This window comes from Sander lucioperca, chromosome 11 (genome assembly GCF_008315115.2).
Source record: "Sander lucioperca isolate FBNREF2018 chromosome 11, SLUC_FBN_1.2, whole genome shotgun sequence".
NCBI classification, from domain to species: Eukaryota; Metazoa; Chordata; class Actinopteri; order Perciformes; family Percidae; genus Sander; species Sander lucioperca.
The window spans coordinates 26427211-26441749 of NC_050183.1; the positions used below are offsets into that span (position 1 = coordinate 26427211).

Here is a 14539-nt window from a genome sequence, read left to right on the forward strand (position 1 = left end):
ACAAAGAGCATCGTCACAGATGACTGATGTTGAACAGGAGTCTCACCTTGTCTGCTGTGATCTCAGGTTGTAATTCTTCAATTCCAAGCTCTCTGCGCTGTTCTGCTCTTACTTCAGCATAACTGTGGAGCAAAGAGTGAATAAACTACACGTATATACTGTATGCGTATTGCATTGCGATTAAAGTCAAAGATGTGGGACAAAGATGATGCGTTTTTCTACTAAATTATCTCCATGTACCTGACAACAGTGTGCGTGCAGACAATAAACTCTGGTCTGGAGTTCCACTGGTGGTAGGTGATGTAGTAGTGGGTCTGAAGCCAAATCCACTGCTGCCCTTTGGTGAGGAATCTGTAGTAGCAGGACTTTCCTTTGCCATATTGCATTACTACAAACACACAAGAGAGAGGGCGCTCACAGATATTCACTATTTGAAAGCTCAAGAAGAAGCAGACGCTCTAGATGAACTCACTTTAATGATGTCCGAGAAAGATGTACTCACAGTGTTCGTGGCATTTGGCCAGTGTCTCCAGGTCATCTACATGGTAGTAGTCATATCCTGATGTACCCAGCACCTCAAACGGGAGGTAACCTATAATGGGTGGAGCTCTGGACAAACAAAGAAAATGTTATTGAGATGAGTCATTGGAAGACCTCTGCACACCTTCTTCTCCTGTTAAAGTACACTAATGCTAATGATCATACACCTTTACAGTAGTAGGAAAGAAAAGTGTGTTTTTCCCCAAAGGGCTCACAGCAAGGTTGCTTTCACACCTGTAGTTCAGTTCATTTGGTCCAAAAAAAACAAAGAAGTAACATGCTGCCTTCGCCATGCCACTTCATGTTCACATTGGTTTATTACAACCAAACCAAGAGGGGTAAACGTGAAGGCACATACACTGACAGGTAAGTCACTGATTGGACAGTTTTGTGTGATGACATCTAGGGCTAGGCGATATGGAGAAAATCAAATATCACGATATTTTTGACCAAATACCTCGATATCGATACCGCAACGATATTGTAGTGTTGACTATTGGTGCTTTCACAAAATATTTACACAATGCGATTTGTGATAAATAATCATCAGTAATGTGGATATAATGACTAAGTGGGTAAAGGCAAATAATAGAACAGTTACAACAGTCTGGTAAGTTCAGAAAATGACATCATTTTAGTGTAATGCAGCCTTTAAAACCAGGAAAAGACACCACTTGTGCCATATTACGATATCCAAAATCTAAGACAATATCTAGTCTCATATCAAGATATCAATATAATATTGATATATTGCCAAGCTCTAATGACATCCTGCATCATCAGGACCCACGTGGGAAAATCTAATTCTGGTGTCTGACAGCCAGTTATGCTGCACTTAACTGTGTCTTTATGAGTTTATTTATCTCCGCTAGAATCATAAAGTGCTCACAAAGAAATAACTGATTATCATCATTATAAGTCAAGATTGCAACTGGATCTCATGTATCATAAATAGAGACAAACTTTTTGAGCAATTTTTATGATACTACTATGGGGATAGTTACTGTGTCAATACATTACATACATACATACATAGACAATCACTTTGTATTGGGGAACTGCTACAATACATAGGACACAAGCTCAACACAGACGCATAACATCGCCTATAGGAATGGGAGAGGGCTTCTTTTACATTTCACAATCAGCAGATGCTTTTATTATCAGCTTTGAAATTCCTGCTTATGTCACACATGTACTCTTACACAGTCCCGCGGTAGTGGACAGAAACCCAACCTTTCAGGTGTTCTCAGAGTTTGATTGAATTTGAACCGAACAAACAGGACAGGTGTGAAAGCACCCTGAATAAATGATCCATTGGTAAAGCGTTACGATACAAAAACATATAACACAAACAGCAGAGCACATTGGATAGAAGACACCATAAAAAAAGAAGAAAAAGAAACTGTACCTGTGGTCCAAGAAGAGAAATTTCCACTCTAAACTATGTCTGGAGGTGAATTCCTCATTAGGCTCCTCTACAGTGCACATCTCCTGGGAGGGATAGGGTGGAAGTGTAGAATGTATTTAGACAGTATCTACATTTATCTAAAAAATGCATTTACTACAGTAAATACTAACTTATCTGAGCCAATGTTGAGCTGAACATGCAGGAAATATAAGGTAAGTTTAAAGAGTCCAATTTTAGTGTTCAGGCTCTCTTCAAAAGGCAGTGTTCATTGTACACCAGCACTGCTTAGCCTCACAAGTCTTAATGAAGTTTCTGCTTCTCTTTCATTCAAGTTCCGCTGTCTCAGTTTCAGTTCCATCGTCTTTTGTATTATTCCATAATGATGATCGTTTGATTTTATTCCAAACTCAATGTCACTTTATTTCCAACAGTAACAGTAAAAGTAAAATCAACAGTATTTTTTTTTTTAACTCAGCTGGAAGAAAGATACATAGATAAAGTGGTTGCCAACAGAGTACCACACAAAATGGTTGACAGGGGCCCAAATGTGTTTGCCTGGAGTGACTGGGCAAGCGTTACTGCTGAGCCCTGTCCTAATTTTCACATCCTTTTTTCAAACCTTGAGGCACAGACCGAATATGTGTCAACAGGACAAAAGGAGAAGTAAGAAGTGGAAGAACGGCTAATGATTTTTACCTTGATAAACTGTGGTTTGGCAAGCCTCACAGTTGCTATAAGACACACTCTGTCTTCAAAGGCAGAGTGAAGCGATCGCTGGATCACTCCCTCGAAACCATTTCGGGTACAGTTAGGCACTGGTGACGAATAAAACAAAGAAAAGGCTAGACTTTACGGCCAGGAAAACTCAACTTAAGGCTCAGACAATTAGTGGCGTGTAACTCACCATTATTCAGGGACTTGAAGTTTCCAATGAACTTGACATATTCGTACACGGGGGGCTCGTTGGGGTCGATTGTCCCTCGGAGCATGTGGCAACAGAACTCAAGCTGATTTTTCGCTGGGAAAAAAAATGAAAAAGTAAGAATCAAAGTAAGTATTTGGCACTTGAGATGACCAACTATACCAGTAAGATAATATAATAGCATAATAAGACAAATGGAAATGGTGCAAATAAAACATTCCACTTACTTTTCAGGTATTCAGGCGTCGGTGTCTCTCCTTCCATGATATGAGAAGACAGAGCCTTGTACACATCTGAATGCTCCCCCATAGGAAGGAAGTTCAACAAGTTCTGATCCACGAGATCAGACTGAAACACATACAATATGTTTCATACTAATGCATCTTTGAGCACTTAGTTTGTAACACTGTATCAAACAGGTGGCACTGTTGACATGTTTGCTTTGTTATATAGACTTAAAATATTCTAAAACTCCAATACTGACTCTATATTATCATTCATTCACATTGTACTCACAGGTAAGTGTTCTAGTAGGGACGTCACACTCTCAGAAGCGTAGATTATGTTCCCATCAGTCATGATTGCAAGAAAAAATCCATCTAACGCCTTACGGAGATAAAATGTACTTTTTTAATTCGCTAATAGTCTTGCATGTAAACAAAAACAAAAGGACATGCAAAGACTACTCACCTCCAACATCAGCTGAGTGAACTCTTCATTACTAAGAAAAGAAGGCTTCCAGTCTTGTCTGATCTCAGTTGACTCTGACTGAGCAGCGATTTCTGATGAAGGAGACATGAAACGTGTCAACGAAACAGGTTCAGCCGAAGAGCGTGAGCCACAACTCTCTGAATCAGACAGATTTCCGCCCGTCGTGAGCGGTCCTCACCCTTGTGTTTGTGCAGAAAGTCGATGCTCTTCTGCAAAATAGTGGACTTGTCCATCTTCCGTGTGTTGCCCGGCAACATGGTGCCCAGCTCCTTGATGAGGACATTGAACTGGTCTCTGCGTTTTTTCTCAGACTTGTTACGGGACACACTGTCGGATTAGACACAATAAGAATAAGAACCCGTTTTGTCTTCATTACATAGAGTAGTTTGGAGATTGGTTACAATGCTGCATTATTATGAGTAGGGCTGGATGATTAATCGAAAAATAATCGTAACCGAAATTCAGAGCCTATAACCGACGTAATTTTACCAAGTCGGTTATTTCGGTCTTTTAATCCTATTAATATTTCCGCGGCTGCCCACTGTGTGTTAATGTACTTTCCCCTTAAAACATATTACGGCCGCCGCGTGTGTAGTCACGTGACTCCGCCCCGTCCAGTCTGCGACCATAGGTGCTTTCCGATCAGATAGTACTTGTACTTTTTAGAGGAAAAGTACACTTCTAAGCAGTTCTAAGAATTACTCTCCCCCAAAATCTTTTTTCCCGTTTGCATTCCCACTGGCCAAGTGGCCATAGGGACTGGTAGGAGGGGTAAGGGAGTGACGCAAGCACGGCAACGGTCTTTATAGCATCGTCACTAGACTGTAGCGCCACATACAACAACAACAAATGATGCTAATAATTGTGCACTTTTCCTATATTAAATGCACGTCCATTCTCGTAGTAATTCACGTAATGTTTTGCTCAACACAGACGGGGCTTTATTATACTCTGAACAGACCCTGCCTCTGCCTGCAGCGCTGTGGACGAGTGTGAGTGTGTGTGTGTGTGTGTGTGTGTGTGTGTGTGTGTGTGTGTGTGTGTGTGTGAGTGAGACGGTCAGCGAGCCGCAGGACACGCTTGTGGAGTTTAACCACAGGTTCCCGTTAATCTTATGATGGACATTTATTATTTATTTTCTACATTTTTAGGAAACTTTTTTACATTAAAACTTAAATTACTTTTTTATAAGACGTTTTTATTTCATTGTAAAATCTACTGTTGTAGATTTCAGTTCAGTTGTTTGAAATATTTAATAAATAAGCATTAATTGCTATCTGTGTGTGTTTCCTTATTTTAGAATCACAAAGATAGGATTATGCACTCTTTCATTAGAAAAAATAACCGTGAACATATTTACAGTAAAAGAAAAGAAAAAAAATGTAAAATAATCGTTCAATAATCGTAATCGAGGTAACTTGTTCGATTAATCGTGATTATGATTTTAGCCAAAATCGTCCAGCCCTAATTATGAGGCAGGTAAGATAGCTGTGTCTCTGCATGTGGAGCTTTAATAATCACACAAATATATAATCAAGTCTCATGAAAACTAAAAATTGTAAAATCATGGAGGATGTTTTGAATGTCTTTTGATCTGAACACAAATCACATGGATCATACCGTTTAGCTTTATCCTTTTCATCTTCTTCCATTAACCCATCAAAGATACTGCTGTCATCCCTGCAGAGCAAACACACCGACAGTTGAAGAAGATCCTTTAATATTCGTTCTCTAATAATCTTTTGAACACTTTGAAAAGAGGGTCTGCTCATCTTACCTTTTTTTATTTTCCGGTAAAAGCAGGAAAGAATTAAACTGAACACAGAACTTGGACATTGTATTCATCCCAATGCTGAGACAATTATACGATTGATATCGAGTTCGAAAATCAATCTATGGCCGTAAATTGAATACATGTTTTTTTTATTGTTGGTCAGAGAAAAACTACACAATTAATAGAAATGACTAAGAAAAACAAGCTAAATGCAGGTAACTCAAAACCTTTGTCTCACCGGTCAATGCTCGAGGTCATTTTGTATCCTGTTTAGGGTTGCAGTGTTGGAGAGGGGTCTTTCAATCGTGAGGTAGACATTTGGGGATGAACCTTTGAGGAAAAAAAAAAACCCACGTGAAATAACAACTTGCAAACAGCTTCATCACCAAATTCAAGACCGATGGTAAAACTAAATCTCACCTTACTGACAGTACAGCCAGTCCTGTGAGAGGATGAAGAGGTTACTGCTGGATGAAGGCAGGGTGTGGACACACTGTGGTGATTGGGGCAGTGGAGCTCTGTGTCTTGGAGGAGAGTCACTGAAAGTTTCCCCAATCAGCGGGTAGAAAGTTGAAAAGGGGTCTTCAATGAGCCGAGTTTTTCGTCTGCTTCGCGTATGAGACTGGCACATGGCAGCAACATCTGAGTCTATAAGAGGGCAGAAAAACACACATTGTCATAATTGAAATACAAACACAATCAATATGTCCGTAAGCTCGGCATATAAAAGGTAGACTGCAGTGTATCTAAGGGAGGTTGGCTAAAGAGAAAAGATTGACAGAGAACATGTGCTTAATAATATCCCTGCCACGCATAAAAAGCAGTCTGGCCAGTCTAATATAGGAGACAGCATGGGACATTTTTTTATGCCAATGTGTGCTCTCTGACTCCAGATGGCCATCTAACCCCTGATGCACTGTGACGCACCTTTGCTTTAACAGCCGACCTAAACTTAAAGTGATGCAGCAGTCAGGCTAGGTTTTTGTAGCTGCATCCCAAAATGGCACACGTCACATCACGCCATCCAATAAATAAATTTAGCTAATGGCTGGCACAAAATAAAAACTTTAAGTGAAATTACAATTTGCCATGGAAATAGTGTGATATGATGTGGGACTAAGAGCTTAACAACAGTTGGCATCAATTGAAAAGGGAGAGGGACCCACCAGTCATTTCCTGATGTCTGCCTAGTGACCAGCACCATTATCCCAACAAGTGCAAAACAATTTGGGTGGGAAGGTTTGGTGCAACATATGACTGTTTGTACGATGTCAATCTAATTTATAGAGGTGATCATTCTTTGCATTAACATCCAGGAAATACTCTGGGATTATATTAAATGTAATACATAATATAATGCTTTTAAAGGTAAATTATTGCCTCATGTTTGATACCCTGAATGCTGATGTAAGAGATACATAAAAGCACCTATCTTGATTTCGATTTGCCACAGAAAAAAAAACATCTACAGTAATATTCCGCACATGACTGACAGCTGACGTTTCTTCCTATCACCTGACTCTACTCTTCTCCTCGCGCAGGTAGGCCTACAATAGATTGTCCAATTAAAATGAGAAGGCCCACTGGGTCTCTAGCCTAAATATTTGACCCATTTATCCCATGAACCAGTTACCGTCAGAACCTGTGTGGGAGGTTTTCTCACCATAACGGCCTATTTGTGTTGGTGAGAAAAGCCCTTCTCTCCTTGTATCATGGTAGTTTTTGCTATTTTAGGGATTTATACTGAAGTCTTGTACTGTGAGCTAATATAGATATACACACAAACATAGTTGAATTGAGGTTGGTTATTGTAAACAGCATAAAAAACACCTGCACTTATTGTTATAACTAGCATTCTCACACATTCACGTTCAGGGTAAGTCCCCAAAATACCAAACCAAGCCACCACACGCACTTCACAAAAATAAAACTGGGTTTCCTAATTTGATTATTTATTATTTATGATTATTTACTGTTCCAATTTTAGAAGCACTAAAATATGTTTTTCAAAAGATGTGTCATTGCCTAGTGCCTATATAAAGATAATAAACTAATAGATAAGATAATAGATAAAATACCTAAGTACAGACTTTGAGGTTTTGATGTGAATACAGTACATGTTTAAATTCATTAACAACTGACCCCGGATCTGTGTGTTAAGGGAGCCCCAGACAGCACTTACACTGTTGTTATGAAAAAAAATATTTGTGTTATGTTCAACTTACTGCTGCTGGGTTCATTAAAACGAGGAAAGGAAGTCAGAACTGGGAGTATTTACACCTTCATGTTAAGACATGCAAGGGAAAACGTGAAAGAGAAGGGGTAGGTTTTATCGTGGCCCATTGACTTTCAGCTATGCAGTGTTGTTTTACTGCCCACTGCATGCGACTCTTTCGACACAAATACAGAGAATGGGTGCCTTATCTAAGATTACTGCTTTGTCAAGACAAGGGGCCAACTACACTCTGCTGCAACATCATAGAGGGAGTGGATAGTTGTAATAAAAGAGCTTTATCTACACACTTAGTACCTACTAAAAAACAGAAGCAGAGAGCATTTGCATTTCTGCTCTACAGCATCTTGAAAATAGTCAAGCTAACTGGAACGCAAACCCTGAAAAAAGGCGAAAAGAAATAATGTAAAAAAATATATATAAAAGACATGAGTGATATGAGAGGAAAATAAGAGTAAGTAATGTGTGATGACACATTTGCAGCAGTTGCAGCAGTCATAGTGAGCGTTGTGTAACCGGGAGAGCAGAGGTTGTATAACTGTGATGTCATCTGTGCTTCAATGACCTGCTGGCCCAGTGACCTACTTTCCTCCTCCTCTGATCTAACTTAATCACAGCTCCATGGGCAACACTTTCCTGTTATACCAATATCACTACACTCCCTGTCAACAGAAATCCTTCAAAAGCTGACCATTTTACAAAGCAAGTACCTTCACTAAAGGTGTGAGCAGGGAATCACGCTGTCTGCATATCGCATTTCCTCCTTTAATCATAGGATATGCAAAGGCGTCCTGGTGTTCCCTGAGCCTCAGCGGGCACAGATGTCAAGGAAAGGTGCTACATTTTTAACAGTCAATTATCAGTTTTTAGTAATGTCAATCATGTAGACTAGGCAGAAGTGTTCAAATAAACACACCTCACACAAGTAGAAGCATTTTCGATCCTGAAACACATCAAATCACAGACTGAAAACACTCTTTTATCACCATTTTTTCTGTTGCTCACACAGCATTGTTGAATGTGTGTGTGCACCCATGCGCAGATGTAGGCAGCAGAGCTCTGAGGATATGAGTCACTCTGAAGTAGATCTACGGCGCCACTCGACACGCACCCCACCACACCCCGCATTGAGATGCCAGCACAGCAACGGTGCCAATGGGCAACACCATAGCAACCGGCCTCACTGTGTTGATTGAAAATAGCCTAGCTGAAATTCCTCCACAGCTGATACTCCCTCCAACATACACTGAGAATGATTCAACTATTGGTTAAGACTGTGGATTTAAAACACTGTGACAGGTCGACCTGCATTAACACACGTGTCATGTGTGTGATGTTCTCTCATGCAGTGGCCGTCATTATGCATCATTCAGAGGAAACCAATCACAAGCAATCCCTCCCATCGTTATTGTATTATGAAGCAGATTCTCTCCATCAGGAAGGGTGTTTTTACCATTACATTAGGTCGACACAGCAACTAACAAACAGAGAACACAGCAGAGCTTAACAGCTTTCTCTTATGACTCAGTAGGCTCAGAAATTCAAACAGGTCATGTTTAAAATGTGCCCGATGATGAAAATCCAAATGTAAACCAAAGACCAATAATTAATATCCCCAGGGATACAGCTTTTTTACTTTTATAATCCACCACAGAGGATAATATCACTGCACATTAGAATGCCAAAATGAGGACAGAAACTACTTGTTGATATGCAAAGGAGCAGCAGTCCTCTAATCAGAAGCAGACTAAAGCCAAAAAGGGCTTGTTTTGCCATAGTTCTTTAAAATTAAATAGCAGGATGCATCCATTTGAACTAAAATGCTACCAAATTAAACCTTTATATTATTAGGTTGAAGACAAACAAATGCATAGGATTGTCTGAATGAGATTTGTGCCATATATCTCCTGCGTTCAAAACATTTATACAACTAACAAGTATGTTTTTATATCAGCTTGTACTATTATGTTGTAGTGTGATTAGGATTGCAATGGGCATAGGGGAAATGTCCAGGTATCTTTCTATTGACAGTCGACTTTCAGTCTTATACTTGATAAAAGGGAATGTCATATGTTTTCTTCATCATCTACGTCACACCCTGACAGCCTAGAGCAGGGGGTTTGTTAGATCCCAGGTGTCACAACATAGACCTCGGCTTTTACAACATTTCTAGAAAGACTGGTACATTCAGTCAACCATTTAAAAGGTGAAACTCGCTGGTACTGGTAGACACAAAGACAGTCTACAACAAAACCGACATGGTACTCGGGTTAGGAGCAAATAAAGAGGAGGGGGTGCTCGGTCTCATTCTGCTCCAAGTGTTGGGAAGTATCTAGGATAATGTTATGCAGATTTTAACATCCGGCAAGACTCACTGCCAAGGAGGTCACACAAATCAACAAAAACGCATACAAATAAATTACTCAGTCACACATCCTGTCTGAGGCAGCTGCACCAAGGCCTGAACATCCTGGTGGCATCCACATAGCAATCAATCAAAGATGCGATTCCCTCAGTTCACAGGCATAGAGGTTCCCTTGTCAACATGGGTTTAATAAATGCCATGGTCATTTTGCCGGTAAGCAAATAAAATCCACAACACAAGCTTGTCAACACTGCCCACCATACAGCTAAAACATTGTAGCAACTAACCCCTCGACTCTGGGCAGCCAGCTGTGTACCACTCAAAGCGCACACATCCACAGGCCCAGCAGCACAAAATGGGTCTTTGTTTTGCATTTTTCCTCCACAGCCCACAGACAGGAATGTTTGAGAGGCTAGCAGCAGTGGTTGGCAGGGGCCCCTTGACTGCTGCTGGCCTCCAGTCCCAGCGGAGCAGGAGCTCAGCCAGGGGCCTCATAACGATGCCAAGTGGGTCATTGGAGTTCAGAAGGATGACTGGCAGCACACGAGAAGTAGTCAAAACTGACTCCAGCCCTTGTGGCCGGTTAGCTCAGTTGGTAGAGCAGGCGCACATATGTAGAGGAGGTTTATTCCTCGACGCAGAAGGTCAAGGGTTCGGGTCCGACCTGTGACGGTTTCCTGCATGTCTTCCCCCCTCTCTCTCCCCTTTCATATCTCAGCTTTCCTATCCATTAAAGGCAGAAATGCCCAAAAATAATATTAAGAAAACTGACTCCAGCCCTGTAAGACCAGTCTACTATGATCAAACTATATGACCATGTGATCACCAACACTTAATCTGGTAAATAAACGCTTATTATGCTAACCAGCCAACCACTCAATTAAGAGCCAACATGTTATAGTGTTATAAACAGGTTGAACCATTAGAAACCTAAATAATTGCTGCCTTTACTTGACTTTGCTCTAAGTGAGTATATGGACTTGTAGTTTCCCAGAAGACTTTGCACCACTTTACAGATTGTGCCAAGGCAAAAATCACACGTTATTGCATGCAGTTACCATCAGATAAAGAGAACACTTCCATATTCTGCGACTGCACGATTTTTAATTAAACATCTTTCATTATGCAGAAACAACTGATACAGGATCTGACAACCTCACAAGTCTCATTTAGACATGGACTGTGGTAAATACTTTTACGTTTTATTCCTGAAAGAATTTGTGAATTTATCAATTAGTAAATAGACAGAACACAAATCAACAATTTCAATAACTCTTGAATCACCAAATCAAGCAAACATGCAATATTCTAGCTTCTCTAAATCTAAGTCTATAATGAAAATAATAAGTTAGAGTCACTGTTGGCATCATGTTTAAAAATAACCTCAAATTGAAATGTCACGCTGCCTACCTGGGTAGGCAGATCAAGGCACGCAAAAGATTTCTACTTTATTACGTACAACATTTCTGTGTGAAGCATTTCAACCTATGACGAGAGATAAGAAAGTGAAGCTTTAAATGCTATGCTTTCCAATCATTTTAAGATGCAAATATGATTGTTTGTTTTGGTGTTATTTTGTTACTTTTATTGCAAACCAGTATTATTACTATTACTATTATTGTTTTTTCTATTAACAGATGGCTCAAGTTTGTGGGAGGTGGGCAAGAAGCGTATCTTTTTGATGTATCTGAATACATATGTTGAAAGACTGTTGATTGTTTAAAATCAATAAAAAAAATAAGGATACAAAAAAAAAAAGATGCAAATATGACTTATAAAAGACACCTTTGGAGATACGCTACATTTGTAGGAATGAATTACAGACTGCAATCATTTTACACCAAAGGCAAGGGAACAAAAGAGCTTAGCCGCATGTTGCAGTTAACAATCTCTCAACACGTGCATTATGTGCATCACATTCATAGCCTAGTCTTGTGTGCCACATGCTGAATATCTTGTGAGGATTGAGGCTCTAACTATAGGCTGATGGTCCTGTCATGGTTGAACTTTTTCATAACAGGGACAGATGTAGGCCATAAAGCCATTTGTTTAAAGGGGAACTCTGTGGGTGAATATAAGGACACAAGGTAGCTAATCAATAACATCATAATCGAGACTGAGTTCAACCCATAGTTTAAGACTATAATTTGGGTGATATTAAACTGTTAACAAGTTAATACTATGCATGATTAACACCCAGGTCAACATTATAAAAAGAGATGTTTGGTTTAAGTTTAGATATTGGGAAGAAAAAGATTATGTTATTATATTAGTGATATAGCCTAGATCTAACTTTTTTGTACTAAACCTATTGGGACTTAGATAAACGCAAACAAGCATACACACACACACACACACAGCTAGGAAAGACAGCAATATTAGCAATACAAACTAATCAAGAGTATCAGCAGATGCAGTCAAAGAACACTAAACCATTTCTAGTAGGATCTTCTCAAAAGAAAATAATTTGAAAGGCTCCAGTGACTGTGTCAACACCATTTCAATTCCAAATGCATTATATTCAGGAGAAACATTGACAGACTGCAGATCAAAAATAGAACATTACTGAATGGATGTATAATGTCTCTGTAATAGCTCCTGGTGAATTAGGCTTCAAAAGACATTAGCCAAGAGTGTCCATCCTAGGGCTGTGCAATTAATCTGAATTTTAATCGCGATTACGATTTTGGCTACTAATGATCACAAAAATAGAATAATCGAGAAAAACGATTGTTTGCACATCACGTTTCGCAAGTAAACTCTTATTTTGTCTTGTGTTCTGAATGAAAACAAAATTGTTCAAATGGGTTTAATGTGTTTTCACTGTTGATTTGTTTAACTTTTTCCACTGTTTTTTAAGTTCAATAATTGCAACATCTTTCCAAAAGTCAATGAGTAATGGTGTTAAATAATCGTAATTTCAATATTGACCTAAATAATCGTGATTATGATTTTGTCCATAATCGAGCAGCCCTTCTCTGACTGACACTAAAACAGTCCACTGCTGCAATCAAGACCTAAATTAAGTAGGTGAAGTCAACCATGTCTTACCTTTTGTCTTTGAGTGATGGCTAATTAAGTAAGCACTTCACCTCAATACGGATGACTCTGCAGGCAACTCTTGTCTGAATTATTGACCTGTTAAACAGAAAGAGAAAAGCTAGACTTACAAATGAGCAAAAAAAAAACCTCACATTTCTGAATCAGAACTAAAACAGCTGGGTCATCATGAGCCTCCCACACACAGCACTGCAGAAATAAGAAACAGCTTTGAACACACACACACACACACACACACACACACACACACACACACACACACACACACACACACACACACACACACACACACCTCTTGAAAGTTCATCCATTAACAACCCGAGCCCCTGGCCATCAGCTGGAAAGGGGAGATTTACTTCCAGGCAATGTAAACATAAGCATCTGCTCATTATTGTAAAAAGTGATGCTCAAAGTGTGTAAGTGTGCATGGGACTGTATGTTCGAGCACTAGAACGTAGACATTTTAAAACCCTCGTCACGATCAAGAACTTTATCATACTAGCACTTACAAATGGTGTCATAAATTGATTAAATTAATTTGCTACTTGTGTCAATATATTGGCCTTGTATTACAATAGCATTTATTTGAAGGATAGCCTTCTTAATTTATCAGTACCTCCAATATCAATATAGAGAAATTCTGTCATTGATTTCTCAAAACCAAGAACTTGATTAAGTGGAATGACTGAATACCGATCAAAGTGTTTATTAGTCAATCATGCATGAAATGCAGCATTTAAACTATTGTGGGGCAGCAGCTTCCTACTCCCCATTACGTTCATTGTCAATTAATCCGACCATGACATGTAAAAGAAGTAAGACATTCTAGTAGTAGTAGTAGTAGAAGTTGAAGTAAGACAAATTTTTTAGCAGAACTTAAAGTGTTTTTAAACAGATACATATTTAATTTCTAATTATACTATATGAAACAGAAATGCAGCAAATCTACATATGAGAGGCTGGAACTGGCAAATGTTTCTCTACAGTATTTTCTTTCTGACTTAAACTATTATTGATTAGCAAAAGTGTTGTCAATTAACTTTCTGTTAAAGACTTCAATCAATCAATAATTTCTTTCTGCGCTAAATGAATATGTCCTGATTAGGGCTGCACAATATATCGTGTGTCTGCCCGGTTCAGCTCTGAGATTTTCTCGCATTGCACAGCGCTGTGAAGGAATAATCTCTGAGATTACGTTATGTTCTGCCTCTGGTTAGAAGTAGTGAATGTAGGCTGCAGCTCACAGCAACTTAATACTATATAGTGTCTGGCTTTTGTTTGATATTTAGTGTTGGCAAATGGCTTTTTGTTGAGTTTCCTCTTAGTGAAAAAATAGACACGGAAAAGCATAGCGCCTTTTTTTTTTTTTTGCCAACCTTATTCCACACAACAGTCGCGATGTTCCTTTCAGCTATCTGCTCGTGCTCCAGGAAAGTGAAGAAAAGTAAGTTTGGTACATCCAGCAATCATGTAGCTAACGTTGGAAGCAGGAAAAGAGTCAAAGGCGGTAAAGTTACCTTCCC

At 39.3% G+C, this 14539-nt stretch overlaps 1 protein-coding gene across 6 annotated transcripts in view; it reads right to left on the bottom strand.

Annotated features, from left to right (window-relative positions):
- The window catches only part of clocka (clock circadian regulator a), a 35079-nt gene that overhangs the window by 9223 nt on the left and 11317 nt on the right, over positions 1-14539 (bottom strand). For 5 of the 6 annotated variants that reach the window (XM_031311585.2, XM_031311582.2, XM_036007588.1 and 2 more), the window contains exons 2-15: positions 13008-13094; positions 5779-6006; positions 5597-5688; positions 5205-5264; positions 3763-3911; positions 3564-3655; positions 3390-3479; positions 3101-3221; positions 2856-2969; positions 2648-2766; positions 1952-2034; positions 503-609; positions 241-388; positions 47-122 (exon numbers count right to left, since the gene is read on the bottom strand). In XM_031311585.2, coding sequence (XP_031167445.2) covers positions 47-122; positions 241-388; positions 503-609; positions 1952-2034; positions 2648-2766; positions 2856-2969; positions 3101-3221; positions 3390-3479; positions 3564-3655; positions 3763-3911; positions 5205-5264; positions 5597-5616 — 1179 coding nt within the window. In that variant the 5' untranslated portion in view covers positions 5617-5688; positions 5779-6006; positions 13008-13094. The remainder of the gene's footprint in view (positions 1-46; positions 123-240; positions 389-502; positions 610-1951; positions 2035-2647; positions 2767-2855; positions 2970-3100; positions 3222-3389; positions 3480-3563; positions 3656-3762; positions 3912-5204; positions 5265-5596; positions 5689-5778; positions 6007-13007; positions 13095-14539) is intronic. The other variant, XM_031311583.2, reaches the window with a different exon arrangement.